The sequence below is a fragment of the Xyrauchen texanus genome, chromosome 49, assembly GCF_025860055.1.
Source record: "Xyrauchen texanus isolate HMW12.3.18 chromosome 49, RBS_HiC_50CHRs, whole genome shotgun sequence".
Lineage (NCBI taxonomy): Eukaryota > Metazoa > Chordata > Actinopteri > Cypriniformes > Catostomidae > Xyrauchen > Xyrauchen texanus.
The window spans coordinates 12,740,440-12,765,653 of record NC_068324.1 but is presented as its reverse complement, the minus strand read 5'-3'; the positions used below and the strand labels follow the sequence as shown (position 1 = coordinate 12,765,653).

Here is a 25,214-nt window from a genome sequence, read left to right as displayed (position 1 = left end):
AGTTTAAAACTGGTTTATTTTATGGTGCAGTACCGTTGTTTATATTATTAAATGAGAAACTTAATTTATTAAACTTCTGAAACTGTAAAAGTCAGCTTTTCACTTTATAATGTATCGTTAATCACTGTAGCAATTATAGAAGAGACATGATGACATGAAGTTCATCAATAGTGTCTCTTCCAAGAGCAATGACCAATAAACATGTAGAGACAGTGCTCAGTGTCACTCACACAAACACTAAACACCATCAGGGTAACATGTGAAATTAAAATTATGCAATATACATGAACTAAACTACATCAAATATAACACACATAAATGATAATAAGAAGAAACATAACTATTAACATAGAATATATTTAAATGTAATGGGTCACGCAGGGAATTCTGGGAACACCCTATTAGAACACCCTATTACTTTTTTTACCGTAATTTTAACAATAATTTACCGTAAAACGTACTCTTGTTAATTATAATATAAAATTTAACAGTACATTATATGGGAGAATCCTACTTTTTAAGTCTAAAAAATAAAAATTTTACAACATTTTACAGTAATACTACATGTATTGTCTTTTTAAATATATATAAAATGTTAACGTATATTTTATAGTAACTATCATTAACCAATTTAAAAAAATGTTACTGTAGTATTTTTAGTCTTTTACCGTTATTATTACAGACATTTATTACAGTGTACAGTCTGACATGTGATACAGACACCTCTCATTGCTGCCCAGAATTCACAGCCTGATTTAAAATGATAGTTAAAAAAAAAACCCAATTTTTTTAGGTCATTTATTTTATTCATTATTTGTATGACTGACTTTCTTAAATGCATTCAAGTTACACAGTATATCAGTATGTGCACAATTGTGTGCACTCCATAATTTAGATAAAAACACTTTTTATCCTTTTTGTTTGTAGAATGTTAATGAATATTAAATCAAATATCTAGTGCACAGAAGCCCTCATGCTGGGATAAAACCGAGATAACCTTTTTGAAAGTCTCAGCATTTGCCCATGATTAAGATTTGAATTGGGTCAGAAAAACGAAAGTGTCGATTTTGTGATAACGGATTTTCAAAATTCAGTCTAGTTTAAACCAGTCCAGTACTGGGCTCTAACATCATGTATAACTAGAACATCACAGACCTCACATTTTTAAAGTGCTGGAGCCATCAAAATGTTATGTATGTCACTTTTCGTCTGGAGCATAGATGAACATACATTCCTTTTGGCTGCATCCAGAAGCCATTTTTTAATTGCTGCTGTATTTTTGTATTTGATTTTAACTATAAATTATAAATAATTCTAATTACATAAATGTATTTATCACTGAAACATGTTCATATACAGTTGTGGACAACAAATTGGCACCCTTAGTAAGTAGGAGCAAAGAATCCTTTTGATCTTTCATTTTAAAGAAATCACAAAAATCTAAACTTTTAATTAAAGTAAAACAACTGAAACGGGAAATATCTCATTATTAAATATTTTCTCAAACCCATTGGCCATAATTATGGTCGCTCTTTTATTTAATACTTTATGCAACCTCCCTTTGCCAAGATAACAGCTCTTGAGTCTTCTCTTATAATGCCTAATGAGGTTGGAAAACACCTGGCAAGGGATCTGAGACCATTCCTCCATATAGAATCTCTCCAGATCCTTCAAATTCAGAGGTCCTGTTGGTGGACTCTCCTCTTCAGTTCACCCCACAAATATTCTATGGGGTTCAGGTCAGGGGACTTGGATGGCCATGACAGAACCTTGATTTTGTGGTTAGTGAACCAATTTTGTGTTGATTTTGATGTTTGTTTTGGGTCATTGTCCTGCTGGAAGATCCAACCAGGGCCCATTGTAATCTTTCTGCCAGAGGCAGGAAGGTTTTTATTTTTATCTGTTGGTATTTGATGTCCATGATGCCATATATCCGATTGCCGATTCTTAACATCTCCATTGCCGCACATCAGAACTATATTCTTTAGTCTAACCCACTGTGATTGATGAAGGGAATTTGGCCTGTGTGTTACCTCATATTTATACCCCCGTGTAACAGGAAGACATGGCTGAACAATTTCATGTTTAGAGCTCTTAATTACAAGTTGTAAACTCCGAATTCTATGAAAGTTCTGAATTGAAAGTCGTGGTCATTACAGAGCAAACTGTATTTCATGAAGTCAGGTGTCTTGCCTGTTGTATATTTATACCATTATCATGTTGTTCTTTCATGATCATGGTAATTTTCATGCATGACATACAGTAAGTCACATTCTATCATATTTAATATTTTATAATTTAAAGTAGGGATGTCCCGATCAGCTTTTTTGGCCCCTGATTCCTATCTGATATTTAAATATGAAATATCTGCCGATACAGAGTCCCGATCCGATACTTGTATTTGCCTAGTTAATAGAGCTACAGACTGTTTTTTTTGGTTTGTTTACAAAAATAACTAAGTCAACAAATTAACTAAAAGATGTCTTCAGCTTAATGCATTTAAGCATTTTTTATAAAACTCACATTTAAAATCAACTTCTACTTAGAATGGTGTAATAGCTTATTTTAACTTTAATATTCAGGTAGAAAAATAAATCACAAATCCACTGAGTTCTGTATGGATGAATAGAAATCTTATATACACTTATAAATGGTGTAAACAGCTTGACTTGAATAGTCACGACACAAAATTAATTCTATAAAAAAACTAATTGGAAATTTCGCAATTCCACTTAAAAGTGGCTTAAACAGTTACACTTGAACAGGCCCAACTTCAACAATAATGAAATAATGTTTATAATGTCAATATCAAAATGCCATTGTGACAAACTGACAACCAGTAAAAACCATGAAAGCATCACACAGCGCAGAGATACATTCAAAATTAAGAAAAATATAGTCATAACAAGCTCTAAAACTGCTCCAGAGAGAAATCATTAATATCTATGGTCTGTTTACTGTCTTTGAGTTTTACTGTTACACAAATCACGAATTAAGCAAATGCATGAAGACGCGGGGTCATTATTGAAGGTTAAACAGTTATATTTATTATTAGTGGTATTGTGACCAACATTAATCTGATTTAAATTGGGATGAGTGACTGAGATATTGAGAGCACCTGAAGAGTGCACGTCTTTGACATGTTAAAGAGAGTAAAGCTAAAAGTGTTCATGATTGCTCAAACAGACTCTATTACTCAACACAACGTCACAACTCACGTCATGTATCAAGTATTTGCATGTTTATTAGTTGTTTAATTTGTTTTTAAACCTGTTAGCAGCCTCTATTTCCTGTTCACTGTGCAACGAGTACGAATAACTACCGTAACGACTCTAGAAATGGACAAATTAATATTCAAATACATGTAATTCTTAAACATTTTTAAAAACAAACTGGCATATTCATCTCAGTTACTGCATATCTGAAAGTTTAAATTTGTGAATGTTTAGAATTTCCAACAACTCACCCTCCATAGGCCATTCTGTCATGCTTCAAGGTCTGAGAAAGCACTCATTCATTAGAGGAGCAGTGTATGTGTGATTGCCTGCATGCTGCAAAAAATATCAGCCCTAAATCTAGGCACGATCGGCTGATCACGGATTTAAGACGAATATCATCTCATTTTGATCGGCGGCCGATCAATCGGGACATCTCTAATTTAAAGCATTCTGCTGTACACTGCAATTGCTTATTATCATTATCATAGGAATGCTTTGTCTTCCAACACTGAGGAATTACAAATGAATGTTAATGACATTCACAGAGAACATCACAGTGTCAATGTTACTGTGCAGTTACATAAAACAAGTAGTGTTTAATTCTAATAAACAATAATAAATTCAATGAAGCTATCTACAGTCTGTATTCTTTATATTGGGAGTGAAGTCGTTTTTCACATTGATTGTTTGCAGCGTTGACATAGTGTCATTGACATTGCTGTGAATGAGGCTCTTTTAGTCTTGCTGTGTAACGTGTTTGGAAAGATGAAATGATAGAATTGGAAGCTTAATTCTGTCTTAATATTGTGAAATATTTGTATCTTTGTTATTGTGCAGAATGTAGTAGGGGGGTGGCATGGAGAATACCTGAAGTCAGAATCTCTGAGCCTGTTGGATCTTGCCTGAGCACACTGATAGTAAAAGTTGTGTGATTTGCCCACCATAATGCTACTTTTCAATATTTTACTTTCTCGCTATTACTCACAATCACACATGCTGTATATTTTCTTTAGCAACACAATGGAAATGTACGGTGGAAGCCCCATAGTACAGTGATGGTAATACTTTGTACAATACTTTGTATGGTAGTACTTTAAGATTTACTCTATTCATCTACCATTGTATTTACATAGTACGCCAAGGTCCTTTAAAAGTGTGGTACTACCATTATGGTACATGAAAATAAATAACCAAATAAACATGGTATTGTTATGGTACTTCCTTACAAAAATACTTTGTGATAGGACTTTAAATGGTGAAGTGATGTTTTTAAATGTTAATTTGATAAACTGTATACCATAACACATGTACAAAAAAATGGTAGTATGGTACTTTTTGTAAGTGAGTGTCAAGAAAATGTCCAGGTTATATTTAATCCCATATTTCCCAAATATTAAATATAAAAAAAAAAACTGTAGAAAAGAAGTCTACAGTAAGGACCATTCGTATTTGTTTCTTTGGAGTACTTGATGTTTCATTTTACAAGAATAGTTTCATGTTGTGGTAATGAGAATATCATAATCATAATATTACAATCTTTTTTTTTTGCACTGCGAATATGAGAATTGGTTGGTAAAATGTGCGTAACTGTCATGAAAACAATGACAGTGAATAATTATGTAAAAAGATCTTGCCGTAAAAAGGTTTAATTTTCTATATGCAAAAGTTTCTTTTGATTTTGGATTAAAATTGGACCAGGACATTTTCTTGACTGGTTTCATTGTTGTTGTTGTTGTTGTGTCAATGGTGAAGAACAGCTAAGTTGGAGATCACATTGCTGTTTTTTGAGCCAACTTATTAACAAATGCCTGAACTATTACTATACAATAACTATGCAATCACTATACTACAACTATACTTTGTAATCATATTCTAACCAAAAATAAAGCCTGTATCGAAGCAAAGCCTTTTCTTAAGAGGAATTCATGATGATGAGATGAGATTATGCACAAATTAAGGCTGAATATGAGAATTCAGAATTTTCTTCTATTCTCATGTACACACCTTGACACTAGTGCTTCTCAACTGATCTAAAAATAGAGCGTGTGTCTCAATGGCCCTCTTCAAACCAACTGACTGTACTCATTAAATTGTTAACATGCTGAAAGATCCTTGTTTGTGGTTGAAATTGAGAATCGAAGAGCATCCAAACATTAGTTAATGATAATTAAGTGTGAATTGAATAAGCAGGGTAATTCGCACAAGGCTGTGATTGATCTAATAGGTTCTAATGGTGAAGTGGATGCGTTTAAAGGATGAAAGGCTCGGAGTCTGGATTCTGCTTTTGCCTGCCCTCTATCTCAGAGCACATCACGTCTCTGTTCTCTCTTATTGATGCTAGTTTCCTAGTTCCTCATGTAGCCTGAAGGCAATAGTCATGGCTCCCCTACTGACATTGACTCCTCTTTCTGCCTCACTCTCCACATGCTTTCATTTGAGCATGACTGAATAAATCACAGTGTCTGACATTTCGTGTGATGGATGCATAGTTTCATTAGCATGCTGACTTATTTTAGGGCAGAATCATGAAGATGTTAGCACTAAAGCTACAGTGTGGGTCAAAATTTGTCAAACTGGGATTTCTTTCATTTAAATCTGAAAATAAACAATGTTTTTGCATCTTAAACATTTTAAACCAAGGAAAGTTATGACAAAAATAGGGGGAATTTATCAATTTATGGTTCTGAACTATTTAATTGTGCAAATTTGTGACATTGACCATGTTAACTCCTTTATACTAAAGGTCAGATTTTTGTGCTTTAAAGCACACAAAATGCTTTTTGGAACATTCTCAAAGCATACTGGGATAACATCACCAGGTTTTGCACAAACTCGTGGAGTTTATCTCAGCTCAAATGTTGTGATTACAGCAAAAGGGGGATGTAAAAAAATACAACACATTTCTGAAATGTATGTATATTTTGTGCAAACTTTCAATCAAATTGTATTAATTTAGAAAACATTGAAAAATAGAAGTTTCACTTGTGGTCTCAGACTTTTAGACCTTACTGTATGTTACTTAACAGACTTTGACTTTCACCAGTTGCTGTTGTGCAAATGGGTTATTCTCAAAACCTATATAGAAAATGTACTAGTCCTATTTTAGTGCAAAATCAAAAGAAACAAATAAGAAATTATATTTTGCATAATCAGCATTAGCAACTTTTCCACCATCGGGCTGAACAGTTCTCATCGCAAAACCGTGCAGATCTGGGCTAGTTGATGCGGTTAATGTTCCTTTTCCCACCATGGTGCGAAGAAATCAGGAGATTTGTACCTAACAAATCCGTCTGTTGGCGACGGCGTGAGAAGTAAACATTGGATTGAGTGCGCTATTGTAGGATGATCGCATTTTCCAGTTTAGTACTACTTTTTCACTGGTTTAGAGGTTGATGAGGTTTATCATCATTTGCTGAGGGCTTGTGTGTGCCACCTGACATGAACCGGACTAGCTGAAAAGGATATTTATTGACAAATTATTATATAGGTATGATATGGAAATAGTATATGAGAATATATTGATACATTTTTAGTTTGATCTACTTCCCTAATGAAAAGGCATGTAGAAAAATTTATGTAGGTGTGGCAGCGGGGGCGTGGTCAAGCGCTCGTACGGGAGAGAAAGCGGTAAGGGCGCTCTCACCTGAGCTAAATTATGTCTAACACCTGTCTCTAATTACAGTAGAGCGAGGAGAGCGGATAAAAAGCCAGCAGCCACAGAGCAGAGGGAGACGGACGTGCAGCAACTCAGCGTTCCTGTGCTTACGTGTGTGTGTGTGTGTGTATGGTTGCACATTATAAAGAACCATTAAAAGACTTACCTTGTGCCAGATCCCCAGTTTCCCTGTCCTCCTTGAGAAGGTCGTTACACTGGTGCCGAAACCCGGAAAAATTGATGATGGAACAGAGTCGCCCCATAGAGTCCTCCCAGCTGACGGAAGTCCTCCAGTCCCTCGCTACACTCCATCAGAGCCACCAACAATCCCTGCTTGAGCTCCGGCAAGACCAGGATCGCCGGTTCTTCGAGATCATGCGGGCTCAAGCAGAGGACCGGCACGCCATCCGGAGCCTCCTCAGCCAGGAGGCCGCTCCAGCCGCAGCCGCGACCCCGGACACCACGCCACATTGCCCCCACCCGCGTTACAGAAGATGGGGCCGGCAGATGACCCAGAAGCATTCATCGACCTGTTCGAACGAACGGCGGAGGTTTGGGGTGGGCCCAAGACCAGTGGGCAGCCCGGCTAGTCCCTCTCTTGTCCGGGAAGCACAGCTCGCGGCGCAACAACTGCCGGCAACAAGCCTCCTGGTTTATCCCGATCTGAGGAAGGCCATCTTGCAACGGGTTGGTCGAAGCCCGGAAGAAAGTCGCCAGCTCTTCCGGGCCTTGAAGCTTGATAAGTCCGACCGCCCGCTTGCATTCAGCCCAGCAGCTCCGTGATGCTTGTCGGAGGTGGCTGCTCTCGAGGGACCGCGGCGCCGAGGAACTAATCGACCAGGTGGTACTGGAGCAGTTTGTTCAGCGTTTGCCCCAGAAGACGGCCGAGTGGGTCCAGTGCCACCGCCCGGCATCGCTGGAGGAAGCCGTCCGACTCGCGGAGGACCACATGGCGGCGATTCCGAGGGCGGATGAGCCCTCTCTGTCTGTCTCCCCTTTCCCTGTGTCTTCCCCTGTTTTTTTCCCTCCCCTCTTCCCTCTCGCTCTGCTCTCTCCCCAGGGTCCGTTCCTGCCCCCCGCAGGCGTGGAGCTGCTCAGCGCCCAGCTCCCCGGTCTTGGGAACGCCCACCAAGCCCTTTCTCCATCCTTCAGCCGCTCTCCTCCTCAGGTGGGGCGCTCGCCAGCACGGGTGCGGCCGCAGCGCCTGGGCCGGTCTGCTGGAGGTGCGGAGACCCGGACCACTTCCGGGATCAGTGCCCGCTGATGGAAATAGGGGCGGTGGTACGGGTCTCCGATGCTCCACAGGCTGCCCCGATCGGGCTGGAGCGTGCACGGATTCGGTAAGAATCCAGGGTACATACCAAGCTTTGTTGGATACCGGCTGTAACCAGACCACCATCCACCAACGCTTGGTTCAACCCGGGCTTTGGGCTCAGCTAAACTGGTGAGGGTAAGGTGTGTACACGGGATATTCACAAATATCCCGTGGTGACTCTGGCGATCAAATTCAGGGGAGAAAACATAGTGTAGAGGCAGCGGTTAGTCCCGCCTCACCCATCCGCTAATTTTGGGTACGGATTGGCCGAATTTTAGAAAGTTATTGGAGGGAGTTTGTGCGGCTGGGTCCTGCGCGAGAGTGAAGGGGTGTGTGATGTGCGATGCTTTGGCGGGGAGGCGGAGCCAGGGCCGCCCTCGACTGCTCCGAAAGTGACGTGGGAAGGGGCGAGGTGGACGCTCCTCCTCTCCGGAATTCCCGGAGGGGACTTCCCTTGGAGCAGTCGCGGGATGATACCCTTAAGCACGCCTTTGACCAAGTGAGAGTAATCGATGGTCAACAACTCCGGCCGGGTGTCGCCGTCTCATATCCGTGATTTTTCGCTTATTAAAGATCGCTATACAGGGTGACGCAGGACGCCCAAACAAAGGAAGAAGTAACACAATTATTGATTCCACGGAGCCGCCGGGAAATGGTTTTCCAGGCGGCTCACTATAATCCTATGGCCGGTCACCTAGGGGAACGAAAAACACTTCTCCGCCTAATAGCCCGCTTCTATTGGCCGGGCATTGGCGGTGACGCCCGCAGGTGGTGTGCGCGCGTGCGCGAATGTCAGCTGGTAAACCCACCGCCACCCCAAAAGCGCTTTTGCGCTCTCTACCATTAATCGAGGTCCCCTTCGAAAGAATTGGGATGGACCTCGCCGGGCCATTAGAACGGTCAGCACGCCGGACATCGCCGTGTTAGTCCTAGTGGATTACGCGACGCGATATCCGGAAGCAGTGCCTCTGAGCAACATCTCCGCACGTAGTGTTGCAGGGGCACTCTTCAAGATAATCTCCCGGTGGGGATTCCGAAAGAAATCCTCACCGATCAAGGCACAACTTTTATGTCACGGACACTTCGCGAACTTTACGAGCTCTTGGGCATTAAATCGATTCACGACTAGCGCTTACCATCCTCAGACAGATGGCCTAGTGGAACGGTTTAATAAAACGCTCAAAAACATGATTCAGTAAATTCGCGCACGATGACGCTTAGAAATTGGGATAAGTGGCTAGACCCCTGTTATTTGCGGTACGAGAGGTCCCGCAAGCCTCCACCGGGTTCTCCCCGCTTGAGCTGCTGTACGGGCGACGCTCGCGGTGTCCTCGATGTCATCCGTGAAAATTGGGAGGAGGGACCTTCTAATGCCAAAAATGAAATTCAATACGTTCTTGATCTTCGAGCAAAGCTCCACACACTGGGGCGATTAACACAAGAGCATTTGCTCCAAGCTCAAGAACGCCAACGCCGGCTGTATGACAGGGGTGCTCGGCTACGGAATTTGCACCGGAGACAAGGTACTCAGATTACTCCCAACATCGAAGCTCTAAATTACTCGCCAAGTGGCAAGGACCCTTTGAGGTCACACGACGACAGTGGGGGATCTCGATTATGAGGTTATACTGCACCGATAGAGGGGCGCTGCCAAATCTATCACCTCAACCTCCTGAAATTGTGGAGGGAGGAGGCGGCCTCTGTGACGCTGGCCACGGTAGTTCCGAGAGGGCGGAGCTCGGACCGAGATAAACAAAGACTACAATCTCAACACTCCGGTCACTTGTGGAGACCAACTCTCACCGCGGCAGCTCACAGAGGTTTCTGAATTACAAAAGGAGTTTGCGGACGTGTTTTCCCTCTCCGGCCGCATAAACCTCATACAGCACCACATCGAGACCGAACCGGGCGCTGTGGTGCGTTGTCGCCTCTATCGCTAATCCGAACATAGAAAGAAAATCGCTCGGGAAGAATTAGATGCAATGCTTGATATGGGCGTAATAGAGGAATCCCACAGTGATTGGTCCAGCCCGGTTGTTCTTGTTCCTAAGAGTGATGGGTCTGTTCGGTTCTGTGTGGATTACAGAAAAGTCAACGCGGTGTCTAAATTTGACGCTGCACTCAATGCCCCGTGTTGATGAACTGCTCGATCGGTTAGGTACTGCTCGATTTTACTCGACCCTGGATTTAACAAAGGGTTATTGGCAGATCCCCTTGACACCAATGTCCCGCGAGAAAACAGCCTTCACCACGCCGCTTGGATTACACCAATTCGTAACGCTTCCTTTCGGTTTGTTTGGGGCACCAGCCACGCTTCAGCGACTCATGGATCGGATCCTCAGACCGCGATACCGCGACGCCGCTGCTTATCTAGATGATATCATCATTTATAGCAATGATTGGCAGCGCACATGCAACATCTGAGGGCCGTCCTGAGATCGCTGCGGCGGGCGGGCTCACAGCAAACCCTAAGAAGTGCGTGTTGGGCGGTGGAGGTACGGTATCTGGGGTTCCACTTGGGTCATGGCCAGGTGCGCCCCCAAATTGATAAGACCGCTGGCGACTAGCGACTTGCCCTAGACCTAAGACCAAAAAGGGGGTGAGGCAGTTCCTGGGGCTGGCTGGCTATTACAGGAGATTCGTGCCTAATTATTCGGACGCCACCAGCCCGCTGACTGACCTCACTAAAAAGGGGGCTCCAGATCCGGTCCAGTGGTCGGAGCAGTGCCAACAGGCGCTTACGCAGATTAAAGCTGCACTTTGTGGGGGCCGCTTTGCATGCACCTGACTTCTCTCTCCTTTTCTATTACAGACGGACGCTTCAGACAGAGGGCTGGGGGCCGCACTCAGCAGCTGGTGGAGGGAGAGGAGCCCGGTGCTGTACATTAGCCGGAAGCTCTCCCTAAGGGAGACTAAGTACAGCACCGTGGAGAAGGAGTGTCTGGCCATCAAGTGGGCGGTCCTCACCCTCCGGTACTACCTGCTGGGGCGGGCCTTCACCCTCTGCTCGGACCATGCCCCACTGCAGTGGCTCCACCGCATGAAAGATACTAACGCCCGGATCACCCGCTGGTATCTGGCCCTCCAGCCTTTTAAGTTCAAGGTGGTCCACAGACCGGGGTGCAGATGGCTGCCGCTGACTTCCTCTCCAGAAATGGGGGAGTGGTAGGCAGGTCGGATGACGCCTCGCCTGAGTCGGGCGGTGGGGGTATGTGGCAGCGGGGCGTGGTCAAGCGCCGACGGGAGAGAAAAGCGGTAAGGGCGCTCTCACCTGAGCTAAATTATGTCTAACACCTGTCTCTAATTACAGTAGAGCGAGGAGAGCGGATAAAAAGCCAGCAGCCACAGAGCAGAGGGAGACGGACGTGCAGCAACTCAGCGTTCCTGTGCTTACGTGTGTGTGTGTGTGTGTATGGTTGCACATTATAAAGAACCATTAAAAGACTTACCTTGTGCCAGATCCCCAGTTTCCCTGTCCTCCTTGAGAAGGTCGTTACAGTAGGCTACATTACTAGTTAAACCTTCATAAAATAATGATAATACACTAAACATTCTATTTTGTATTAACTTTCCCCAAATATTAGCAAAATTGGTGAGCTAGAAAAAATAAAATCGCTATAAATTACCTTGGCATTGGCAAATTGACAATCGTGAGTCACCATTCCACCAGCACAGTTGAGTATAGTTGAGTACGGTTAGCTAACGTTCTGAGAATTCTGGGCTGAAACGTTTATAATCATGCCGTGCCAAACCGTGCTCCAGTGGAAATGCTACTGTAACTGTTCTGTACCGTGCTCCGAACCGTTCAGCCCGATGGTGGTCTAAAACAATGGGAATAGTAAAAGTAAAACGTCCCGATGCATTACAGTCATGAGAAATGGACGATGAAATAATGCTTAAGTGTCTTAAATGTAGGCTTACATACATTTTCTTTATGAAAATATAATTACTTTTTTATTTTTATTTATTGATTCAGGGTTAAGTAAACCCAGGACATTTTCTTCACCGATTTCATGAGAATCATCTAAATAAGATTAGTAAAAGGTACTTGTATTATCCTTAAAACAAAACTTGCTAATCTGTAGCCCTGGTAGAAGAACCAGGTTAGAGTGACCAGCCCTGGCTCACAAAGACACTTTTGTCTTGTCTTTGAGTAAAAGCAAAGGATTTGATCATCCCCTCTGGAAACTTCCACAGCCCCTGTCTTCTTTCGAGTGACTAGATTTAACTGAGTTCAGTGCCATCGCACAACCCACTGCTCTGCAGTCGCCTGCTGTGAGGCTTAATTTCAAAAGATGTCAAGTCTCTCTTAAATTTAAGGTATGAAAAGTTCTCTGTGCAAGGCGTAGCCTTTAGATACATTCCCTAAACAATGATATCATTTGTGACAAGGGATTTGCCAAAGCACAACCCCAAATTGTTGCTGATCACAGAAAAGACTGAGGCTCATTGATTCTGATTGGAGAATGCATTCCGCTTCAAATGTCAAGTTCTTGTTTCGTTGCTGTACTGTTTTTGTGGGTGGATGTTGTTTTGATGTGGCACACATTTTATTGCCTGTTTTTTTGTGTCTTAGGTATTTTCACATGATTGCATCATACTTTTCCCTCCATTATGGTGTGTCTGTTAGTGTTTGGGGTGAATGTGAACTTAACAACACCATCTGGCGATTTCCACAGCTTGGTGTCAGTGGAACAGTCAAATTATTTAATGAGGTGAATCCAAGCTTGATATATCGGTCTCCTCACATTCCTTCATTGGGCCTGTTAATGGGGTTCTTAAAGTAATTTTCTTATTGACCCTAATTCATCTAATGTATCTTTTGAAATGCATCATTTTTTAGGGTAGAAAATAGGATAATGTGCTGTTAGACAGATCCCACAGCATTCATGCTTAAGCCAACAATGTGTGTGGTCATGTAAAAACCGTAAACGGCTTTCTTTAATTGGGGTAAGATCATAAACCGATCAGCAAACTTAGATTTTTGGTCATTACCCCGATGTGGTGTGGAATGTAAGCCCATTTACCGGCGTTCTTACCAGCTTATCCGATGTGCACAAATGATGTGCACATGCTTGTTTATGCTTTGATGTCAAAAGCAGATAGTCTGATGATATCAAATGTCATGGTAACACTGTTTTCTTGCATTGTTGGATTTTTTGAACAGCTGATTTTTGGAAGTTATCAATGCATTGGTGTGTATGAAAACACTCGTTTTTGGTGGCTTTTGGTATATGTAAACTTTACATTTTTTAAATTGTGACAAAAGCTATGGGCTGGACCTGCGGTAAAAACAAGCAAGTTCTCGGAACCCAAAATCTTTCTCACCATAACAGATCCTAGGCCTTTTGGAGACTTGAAATATAATGCAACAGTTACATGGATTACTTGTATGATACTTTTGGTAAATTTTTCTGCTCGAAAGAATGTATGCAGCATTCACATGTGCCATGACTAAGCCATTTTAAAAAGAGCTTTTGAGACTGAAAACTTCTGATATATTTGAAATGGCAAGCCACTATTATGGCCATCGGTTTCATGTCTTTAGATGATTCATGTTATTCCTGTTCAGGGAGTATACAATGAAATCTTCTGGGTAGCAGGGGAAGGCTGGGTTTGTGTTGGGAAGTGTGTTATGTCCTCACTGTAATCGCTTCTATGTATTGCATTGTTGTTGGCGCCCTTTTTTCTGTCCACTCTAGGTAGCACCCTTCATCCCGTTGTGCTCATCACCCACCACCGCCTGCATGCAATACAGGAAGACCATTTTATTCTCAGCTGCTTAGACACAAATTGACTTCACTTTGTGCGGCCTTTCTGCAAAAGCTATTTTGCATTGAACAGAGTGGCAGCCAGAGTAGATTGACAAATCAATGAGGTCAAGGCACTCTGTGGAATGTATTATCTAGTTTGCAAGTGTACCGCATGCACTACACTATTTGCGAAAGTGTGCAAATAAGGTAAGAGAATTGAATTACACAGAGATTGACACTGAAGCTGTATCGAGAATGTAAGGGAGCGCCTTTGAAGTCAACATTAAATCAAAACTGGCCCAATTTACTTATACACATTCCTGGTCTTGTTTTGCATGATTCGTCAGTGCACATTGTAGCAAAGAAAAAAGTCAAGTCAAGCATTTGTCATTAGATGGTTACTTATATCTTCAACTTTAGTGTGATAATAGGAAATATAAATGTTAGACTCACAAACATTACTTTGCAAATAGAAAAGATTAGAGTAGAAGTACAGGGAGCCCTGTAACAGATGTCATGGCCCCACAAAGCCCCCCAACTGAACATTGTGTCTGTGTGAGATTACATAAAGAGACAGAAGCAATTGAGATAGCCTAAACCGATAGAAGAACTGTGGCGAATTCTCCAAGAAGCTTGGAACATCCTCTATGCCAACAACAAAGAAAAACTGTGTCCAGGTGTACTTGGGAGAATTGGTGCTGTTGTTTTAAAGGCAAAGTTGGTCAACTTTTTCTATGTTTACTGGACTTTGTATGACATTAAGTGATAAATGAAAACTATTTATGTCATTATTTCATCATCCTCCTTATCCTCACTATGCAACATTTTTCACAAGTGATTAAACTTTTGCACAGTACTGTAGTTGGTTAAGTAACGCAAACCTAAATATGTATCGCCTGACAATAAGAGCAAGGTGCGAGTAACAGGGCTAAAAAGCCTACACAAATGTGGGTACGGGTAGTGTTTCAGGAGGCAAGTGCACATTGTACAAAGGTGCCTGTTTTGTTCCTGGCAGGCAGCAGATGCCCTAACCAGGCTCCCAATCCTAAGCCTTACATTATGGAGCCTGTAAGGCTAAGGAGCCTGCCTGGAACAATTTGGGGCACCTTTCTCCCATCATGTAGGTCCTCCATTCGTATATGGTACGCCTACTTTATACAATCCAATACATTTTTAATGGATAAAATCAAGTCCCTCCCTCCCTACTTTATCGTCACTCTGAAAGATGTCCCACTGCAAATGCATATTTTAATATTGACTTCATAGCTCTTCTGCTGTTTTAGAGTAGATACATATTTACAGCTCCATTGCAGCTAGCATTTCTTTTGACACTTCTTCTAATGGAGAATGGAAGTACTGTACTTCAGCTACATTTTGTTTTCTGACTATTCTTTAAACTGTTAATTTGTCCCAATGAGAAATCTTTGTGAAAGGAATTACAAACTGTCTTGTCAAATTGTTTTTTAAGTTCAAGTTCAAGTTCAGTGCTAAAGACTGTATGTACTTAGTTGCTCATCACCGTGAAAGTGAGAGGTTTTTTTTTTACTTGTCATTTCTGCTTTCTGGTGTCCTCAACTTGTGTGTGGTGTGATTTTTGGCTATGGCCTTCTAGTCATGTTTCTTTATTTGTGGAACAGTGCTTCCTGATTTACCCACTTTGAGTGATGTTTGAGTAAAGTTTATAAGTGTTTGAAAGATGTCTATTACTGTTCATAAAGCTTCTGGTGTATAGTGGTGAGGTTCGTGAAGATGTTACTGTAGTTGGTTTAAGTTTTAAGTGAGGCTTGATGCTTTCTGTTCACACTGAATATTTAACAGGCTTTTTGCAAACCCTGCTTAGCCTTCCTGTTTGAGGCATCGGAAAATCTACAGCCGCCACTTCCCCTTTGAAAGTGTGTGTACGCGCACGCGTGTTAACTGTAGCTACTTAAATGCAAAATAAACATGCATGGTAGGATTAATATAGAGTTATTGAATTTCTAATGTATTATTATCTAATGTGTCTTGCTAGCAGCCCTGTATTTAGCATAGCAATTTGTGTTTAATGTTTTTTTTTTTTTAATTGCATTGTGCTCTTCATGTTTTTAATACAAAGCATTTATTAAAGGTACTCCAGTGATAATTTATGCCTTTTATTAACAGGTATTTGGCCAATTCTGGCTGCAGCTGTATGCCGCATGCTCAGGTGATGTTACCAGTTCAACCGGGCCAACTGTGAGAGGACCATTTCCCTCAGCCATGTCTACCTTTGAGGTAACATATTGGTCTTCAATTTAATTAATACGGAAAGTAATGCATCTGGAAAGTATTCACCGTGCTTCACTTTTTCCAAATATTTTATGTTACAGCCTTATTCCAAAATTTATTAAATATTTTCCTCAAAATTCTACAAACAATACCCCATAATGACAATGTGAAATATATGAAAATATATGAAATATATGAAAAATAAAAAACACAAGTATTCACAGCCTTTGCCATGACACTCAAAATTGAGCTCAGGTGCATCCTGTTTCCACTGATCATCCTTGAGATGTTTCTACAACTTGATTGGAGTCCACCTGTGGTAAATTCAGTTGATTTGGACATGATTTGGAAAAGCACACATCTGTCTATATAAGGTCCCACAGTTAACAGTGCATGTCAGAACAAAAACCAAGCCATGAAGTCCAAGGAATTGTCTGTAGACCTCCGAGACAGGATTGTATCGAGGCACAGATCTGGGGAAGGGTACAGAACAATTTCTGCTGCATTGAAGGTCCCAATGAGCACAGTGGCCTCCATCATCCGTAAATGGAAGAAGTTTGGAACCACCAGGACTCTTCCTAGAGCTGGCCGCCTGGCCAAACTGAGCGATCAGGGGAGAAGGGCCTTTAGTCAGAGAGGTGACCAAGAACCCGATGGTCACTCTGACTGAGCTCCAGCATTTCTCTGTGGAGAGAGGAGAACCTTCCAGAAGAACAAACATCTCTGCACAATCAGGCTTGTATAGTAGAGTGGCCAGAAGGATGCACAAGACAGCCCGCCTGGAGTTTGCCAAAAGTCACCTGAAGGACTCTCTGAAGGAATCAACCTACAGTGAATCATGGTGGTGGCAGCATCATGCTGTGGAGATGTTTTTCAGCGGCAGGACTGGGAGACTAGTCAGGATCGAGGGAAAGATGAATGCATCAATGTACAGAGACATCCTTGACGAAAACCTGCTCCTGAGCGCTCTGGACCTCCGACTGGCGAAGGTTCACCTTCCAACAGGAAAACGACCCTAAGCACACAGCCAAGATAACAAAGGAGTAGCTACGGGACAACTCTGGGAATGTCCTTGAGTGGCCCAGACTTGAATCCGATTGAACCTCTCTGGAGAGATCTGAAAATGGCTGTGTACTGATGCTCCCCCTCCAACCTGATGGAGCTTGAGAGGTCCTGCAAATAAGAATGGGAGAAACTGTCCAAAAATAGGTGTGCCAAGCTTGTAGCATCATACACAAAAAGACTTGAGGCTGTAAAATATGCTTCAACAAAGTATTGAGCAAAGGCTGTGAATAATTTTGTATATGTGATTTTTTTTTTTTTTTTTTTTTTTTCTTTTTAATACATTTGCCAAGATTTCAAACAAACATCTTTTACATTGTCATTATGGGGTATTATTTGTAGAATTTTCAGGAAAATAATGAATTTAATAAATTTTGGAGTAAGGCTGTGACATAACAAAATGTGGAAAAAGTGAAACACTGTAAATACTTTCCGGATGGACAGTATGTTTTCATCAGGTTATAAAGGCTTAGGGCTGGGTGATGACATTGATGGCGATTATCAAATGATTTGTATGTGGCCATCAAGTTTCCTAAAGACTGTCATTAAGGCTCGGTCACATTCACCCTTGCAACAGATCTCGCAGTGAAATCGGAAAAAGTATGTTGACATTTCTAAGTAGGTAAAATCAGTCTAATCTTACCGAAATGCAAAACAGTGTCTGCAGTGGCCAAAGTGTTAAGTGTGATTTGGCGTATGGACGTGTGTGCTTCATTTTCCAGGTGAAATGTCCATGGAGGGGTGCTAAAAGCAAAATTTTGAAGCAAGATTTTTCGGCTGTACAGGCTATAATATCGTCTGTCACAAGCGACAAGGACCACGGATGTCATCCATCATCGATGGGTGTGCAGATGACTGGTCAGTTCAATCTGTGCTTGGAAAAGTCTGTTGCTTTGGGGGCAAAGATGCCTTCTGGGTGAGGAGTAGGTTCTGGCTCAGGATTTCCTGGCAGCACGCTTCTTAATGGCATCATCAGCCCTTTTCCGCTCAAAAGAGGCTACGCCAGCGGAGACTTGTCTGCGCCAAGCTGACCGGTCAGTAGCAAGGTTCTCCCAGCTGTCAAGGTTGATGGCGCAGTTTTTGAGAGAGGATTTGAGAGTGTCCTTGTACCTCTTCTTTTGTCCACCCTGAGATCTCTTGCCATGTTGCAGCTTGCTGATGAAAAGTTTCTTGGACAGGAATTCTTCTTCCATGCGAATAACGTGGCTGGCCCATCTCTGCTTAGACCTGCAGAGCATTGTGTGAATGCTAGTTATGCCGGCCTGTACAAGGACCTTGGTGTCTGGCACATTGTCTTGCCAATTGATCTTTTGAAGCCTTCTTAGGCAGCACAGGTGGAAGTGGTTCAGATTCCTGGCATGATGGTACACTGTCCATGTTTCGCTTGCATAGAGCAGGGAGGGGAGGACGACTGCAGCGTATACTTTAAGCTTGGTTGAAAATGTGATTCCTCTTCTGTCCCAGACATTCGATCTCAGTCGACCAAAAGCTGCACTGCCTCTGGCAATTCTTATGTTCAACTCAGCATCGATGTGGACTGCTTGAGACAGAGTGCTGCCCAAGTACATGAACTGGTCAACATTTTTGATCTTTTGGCAATTGATTGTGATTAACGGCTCGTTTCACACAGTGCCAGGAGATGGCTGAGGGTGAGACCAAAGTTGCTGTAGGCAGTAGCGAAGAGGTCCATGCTATGCTGCATGTCTGACTCCATGCTGGCATTTAAAGTGCAGTCATTCACAAACATTATGTCATGGATGGTGTGAGCCTGCACTTTGATTTTGCCTGGAGTCTTCTCAGATTGAAGAGCTTCCTGTGCATGATAGTACATGGTACCTGATGTCAGTGCTGACATCGCTGTCCTTCAACGTATCTGTCAGCATGGCGGAGAACATGAGGCTGAAGAGAAAGGGAGCCAGAACACATCCCTGCTTCATGCCATCTGTGACTGGGAATGTCTCGGAGTTGACACCTTGATTCTGAACATGGGCCAACATGCCGTCGTGGAACTTGCAGACCATTTCGAAGGTCTCAGGACATCTAGTGTAATACTGTAAAAAGGAATGCTTTTTAAAAGGAATGCAATTTTATACTCCGTATATACTCTTATAATCTTTTAATCTAATTTATCGCACCACTAGGGAAGGTAAACACTTTGGAGCCGATACAAATATGTGTGATAGGACATAATGTGACCGATCCTAGAAAAAATACTGATACTGGAACTCTCAGAAACAACATGCCAACTTCCCATGTGATCATGTTGCTTACACAGCAAAATTCTGCAGGTGACATAGTCATCTCAATCAGGATACAATTAATGTGGAAATTCACTGGATGGACTTTCAATTGTGAATCATTTCCTGACATGAATTTCATGTTTCTCCACAGCTTCTTAGCCAGCAAAATGCAGTGTAAGGGTGAATGTGGCTACTTTTCATTTCCATGAATCAGTGTAATTCATTCTGTGAATCAGTTCAAACCTTCTGTTTATTGACTATTGACTTACTCTGATTTAATTCTTTGTTTCCATTACTACGAAATGCAACATTGAGTATTAAAATTGATTTTAATGTGCTTTTTAATATGTTTCCAGATGCGTCACTCATGTTTTCATTTAGCAATCTTTCCTTGCAACTATAAAAGTGTTACAATGGACATGTTTTAATAGCATCTCAAACTTAAACTTAAGTTTCCTAAAAAGCAACAAAGTTGCCTCAAATCATTTCGTTGAAGCAGTTTAAACTGTCCATTTCAGTAAATCGACTCAAAACTCTCATTCAATGGTTTGTTTGCAGCATCACTGAAAAGTGCATCAGTGTGAGCATCATGATGATTTTAATGCGTTTTTTATTTTGCCATTATTTTTCCTGAAGACTGCATCATTAGACTAGTTTTGCGAGTATCAGATCGTAACAACAGAGATGTTTAAATAGCATCTTGGTTTTAAACTTTTAGTGTTCCTTTTAATTCATTTCCGTAATTTGGTTTGATTCAGTTCCTTAAATAAGTTCAAACTGTTCATTTCAGTGAATCAGCTCAAAACTCAGATTCAATGATTCGTTTGCAACATCCCTCAAAAATGCACTAAATAAAAGAATGAATAAATGGTCTCAATATTTGTTGGAGATATTTTATGTCTTGTATTAAAATGAAGGAACAGAACGAAATATGTTTTTTTTTTTTTTTTATTTCAGCATTTCCAGATCAAGGTTTTTTTTCCCTTGCATTTTTATTATTGTTTTTACCCAACCCCCTCTCTAGATGACCTGGCCTCCGGGCACTGAGTGTGTGGCCAGGTACAACTTCCCTGGATCGACAGACCAGGACTTGCCTATGTGCAAAGGAGATGTCCTAACGATTATTGGAGTAACTAAGGTAAATACCAGCACTCTTGGAACACTGCTTCTCCAATCAGATTAGAGGACCAGAACTAACTGTTGTGGAATATAAAAAAATCACAAATTCATTGTGTTTGTATTCATTGACAAAACAAGTATTCTAATGCATCTAATTGACTCATATACGCATTATGGGCAGTCAAATCTAATGCTGTAAAAATTTTGTTAATTATGTGCTGATGCTTTTTCCAGGACCCAAACTGGTACAAAGCTAAAAACTCAGTAGGACGAGAGGGTATCATACCAGCAAACTATGTTCAGAAACGAGAAGGTGTGAAGTCATGCGGTAAACTGAGTCTTATGCCGTAAGTACACTGTTTATTTAAATGAGTGTGACATTATGTACACATTTATTCAATTATTTTGTCTTCTCACATGATATCAAATGAGAGAGAGTGTTTGATTTAGTATTAGTTGTAATACAGACATTATAGGGCTATTTTTTAGCATGTATCACTGATATCGTCAGAGATCACCTAGTATATCTGTAATAATACACAATTGTCTTCCTGCTCGCTGTTCCAACACAATGACCTACGGACTCATTTGATTCGGCCTTTTAGATGCTAGCTGTTTTAAATAGAAGGAGAAATAAAAGTGTTAAACAAATGGCAGCACTCAGATGAATAAGTCCAGTGGAAAAAGTCCATGCATCTGATATGCAAAAGCTAGAGACATTCATCATGTTTAGGGTCTGTTGTAAGAGAGCTCATGATATTCTTCAATTTCTACCTGCTTTTAGAGAGGACAATGGATATGGTGACGCGAATGCCTCTGCCTGTTTCATAATTGCGGTTTTATTTAGCATTGCAAGATAACCTTTTGCTTCTGTATTTGCACCAAGCAAAGTGCTGATTTTGCCACCTCAACTGAATCCTTAAAACTTGATGTATGTGATTTTAACATTTTGCTTTTAACCATGTGTAATAGAAGGTCTAGATTTAGCCGTAGATGCGTTTGGGTTTAGCAGATTTTGACGGTAACAGGAATGTTTTGCTATGGCTTTGGTTTATTTTCTTGCTGTGTATGTATGTGTGATGGTAATTGGGAAATACAGATTGGATGTTTGTCATGCCAGGGAAGCCACAGAAGGGCCAGGCAAGGCCAGTGCTCCATTTGGAAGCCTGTAATTTAGCTTCCTTTTTTCTCAGTTATTTTCTCAACACTGTGTCTGAATTGGTGGTGTACTTGCATGTGCACAAAAGTGTTGAAGAGTAAATTTTTCATTAAAGGGACAGTTCACCAAAAATTTTTTAATTCAATTGTAATTTACTCACCTTCATGTTGTTCCAAACCTGCATTGCTGCACCATAAAACAAATCAATAATCGAGATTACATTTACAGCTTCCACAATTAAGTAATGCTGAAAAGTGTAAATTATAGGACTCCATGTAGGTCTACCCAAGTTGCGTCAAAAGTCTATCTTTATTTTTCTATTTAATGTGTTTTTGCTGCAGCTGAGCATTGTAACCAATCACAGATAAGTCAGTTGCTCACTAGTTTTGACTTACTAATGTTTAAAACCACAATAAAGTAATTCAGGAACACCATTCTCAGCCTGTTTTGGTTGTGTAGCTGACATCAAAAATATACAGTTGACCCACCCAAAACAAGTATTAGAATGTGAATTCTTTGAATTTAAATGAATCGCAATAACTATATTAAGGGAAATAATGTAATCGTGGATTATATGTCATTTGGACAATATTTGCCTCCCATCCTCCCATATTTTATGGGGCATTTGTTTGTTACCTTTTATGAGAGCACAAAACCTTCCCAATGTCATGCTTTTATATCAGGAACTTCAGTGTAATCTAGTCATTATAAAAGTCTCAATTTAAATAATTAGATTAAGAATTTATTACCCTTAATATGTACACAATTTTTATATTACCCATAACATTTAAATATAAAATGTATCAACATCATCTTGTATTCAGGGGGCCTGGGTAGGTCAGTGAATATTGTAGCTGACTACCACCCCTGGAGTCGTGAGTTTGAATCCAGGGCATGCTGAGTGACTCTCAGGCTTCCTAAGCAACCAAATTGGCCCGGTTGCTAGGAAGGGTAGGGTCACATGGAGTAACCTCCTCGTGATCACTATAATGTGGTTCTCGCTCTCGGTGGGGCACGTGGTGAGTTGTGCGTGGATGCCGCGGAGAATAGCGTGGGCCTCCACACGCGCAACACCTCCGCAGTAACATGCTCAACAAGCCATGTGATAAGATGCGTGGATTGACGGTGACTGACGCGGAGGCAACTGAGATTCGTCCTCCACCACCCGGATTGAGGCGAGTCACTACGCCACCACGAGGACTTGGAGCGCATTGGGAATTGGGCATTCCAATTTGGGGAGCCGCCCCAAATACAAAACATAAATAGAATAAAACATTAAAGGAAGGTTCAATACAAGTTAAGCTCAATCGACAGCATTTGTGACATAATGTTGATTACCACAAAAATTTATTTTGACTTGTCCCTCCTTTTCTTTAAAAAAAAAAAAAGCAAAAATCGAGGTTGCAGTGAGGCACTTACAATGGAAGTGAATGGGGGAAATTTTTGGAGGGTTTAAAGGCAGAAATTTGAAGCTTATAATTTTATAAAAGCACTTGCATTTATTCTTCTGTTAAAACTCATGGATTATTTGAGCTGTTAAGTTGTTGAAATCATAATTTGTACAGTCATTTTAGGGTTTGTTGACATTACATCATCATGATAATGAAGTTTACACACAAAAGGTTAGTAAGTTATTTTATCACATTAAAATCATGTTGATTTTAATGTGCATATTGTTATGTCTTGTGTCATACATATTGTTTATGTCTTGTGGCTATACTTGTGAAACTGTGAGTATATTAATGTTCAAAAATTGGCCTTTATTCACTTATAAGTGCCTCAATGTAACTCTATATTTGCTTTTTTTAAAGAAAAGGAGGGGCATGTCAAAATACATTTTTGTGGTAATAAATATTATGACACACATGCTGTCGTTTGAGCTTTACCTGTATTGAACCCGGAATATTCCTTAAAGAACATTTTCAGATGTTACATATAAAAACCAGAGGAGTTCATTATGGGGACATTTCTGCCTTTTTTGACATTTTTTGTCACCCCTGGTCATTTTATTCATTGTTCAACCCCTGATCACTTTATTTATGCACTTTAGACTTTTTATAAAACTGACTTAGAGATAGTTCATGTACAAATGAGAAAATCTGTCATTGCTTACTCATTCACATGATTCTTCAAACACAGGAGATGTTTGGCAAAATGTCAGGGATTGACATGTTCAGTCACTATTTATTTCATTATGTGGGGAAAAAAAACATACAATGAAGTGAATGGTGAAACAACATGAGGGTTAGTAATAGTGACAGAATTTTCCTTTTTAGGAAAACTATCCCTTTATATGAAAGGAAATTTACATATGGAACAACTCATGTCACCTCTTAAGCAAACACATGGCAAACACATCATTATCTGTGGTCATTTAGATGGTTCCATGGAAAGATCACCCGTGAGCAGGCAGAGCGACTTCTCTATCCCCCAGAGACGGGCCTCTTCCTGGTGCGTGAGAGCACCAACTACCCCGGCGACTACACCCTGTGTGTCAGCTGCGACGGCAAGGTGGAGCATTACCGCATCATCTACCACAACGGCAAACTGTCCATCGATGAGGAGGAGTACTTTGAAAACCTCATGCAGCTCATGGAGGTAAGGATTGCTGCCTTATCTCCTGCTGTAGGACAATTGTTGACAGTGTGCTAGCACATTTTAAGTTAAACATAGTCTATTTTTATCACTGATAGACAGATTTATTGGCCAAGTCAATAAATAAGGTAATATTTCGACTTTATTTTGAGATTTATCACACCCAGACAATAACTCTGCCCGCTTGGCTAATTAATAAAGCATTATAATCGTCTTTTCTCACTTTTCAATTTCTTTTTCAGCATTTTATAGTGACTTTTCAGTGTCCGCTGGTTATTCATTTGATATTTGATACCTCATTTGCTGTCATTAAAAGGACAGTTCACCCCCACCCCCCAAAAATGAAAATTCTGTCAGCATCATGTTGTTATAATCCAAACCAATGCGACTTCACAAAAGAGATGTAAGGCAGAATTACAGCCTCAGTCATCATTCACTCATTATATGGGAAAAGATGTAATAAGAGTGAATGATGACTCCGACTATCATACTGCCTGAAATCTCCTTTTGTGTTCCACAGATGAAATAGTCATTCGGGTTTGGAATAACATGAGGGTGAGTATATGTTGACAGAATTTTCATTTTTGGGTGAACTATTCACTTAAATTGTAATAAATATGTATATATATATTGGCTTTACATTGCCCACCTTGCTCTAGATCTCTGTATTAGCATTAGCCATTAAAACCCCTTATTAGTCGACCACAAATTTTTAACTTTTGTTAAGTGTCATTATAATCAATCTAACCTCATTTGAATATACTTCTGTATTTTGCAATTTTTCATTTTGCTTATACCGTAAGAATGTACATGTAGATATTTAAATATATCAACTATATTCGGCACAAGCA

General features: G+C 40.9%; 1 protein-coding gene across 1 annotated transcript in view; it reads left to right on the top strand.

The window, feature by feature from the left end:
• csk (C-terminal Src kinase) overlaps nucleotides 1-25,214 on the top strand; it is a 52,374-nt gene that overhangs the window by 6,073 nt on the left and 21,087 nt on the right. Inside the window, exons 2-5 of the mRNA XM_052123378.1 lie at nucleotides 16,084-16,194; nucleotides 20,515-20,628; nucleotides 20,844-20,956; nucleotides 24,147-24,366. Of these exons, the coding sequence (XP_051979338.1) occupies nucleotides 16,180-16,194; nucleotides 20,515-20,628; nucleotides 20,844-20,956; nucleotides 24,147-24,366 (462 nt within the window). The 5' untranslated portion in view covers nucleotides 16,084-16,179. The remainder of the gene's footprint in view (nucleotides 1-16,083; nucleotides 16,195-20,514; nucleotides 20,629-20,843; nucleotides 20,957-24,146; nucleotides 24,367-25,214) is intronic.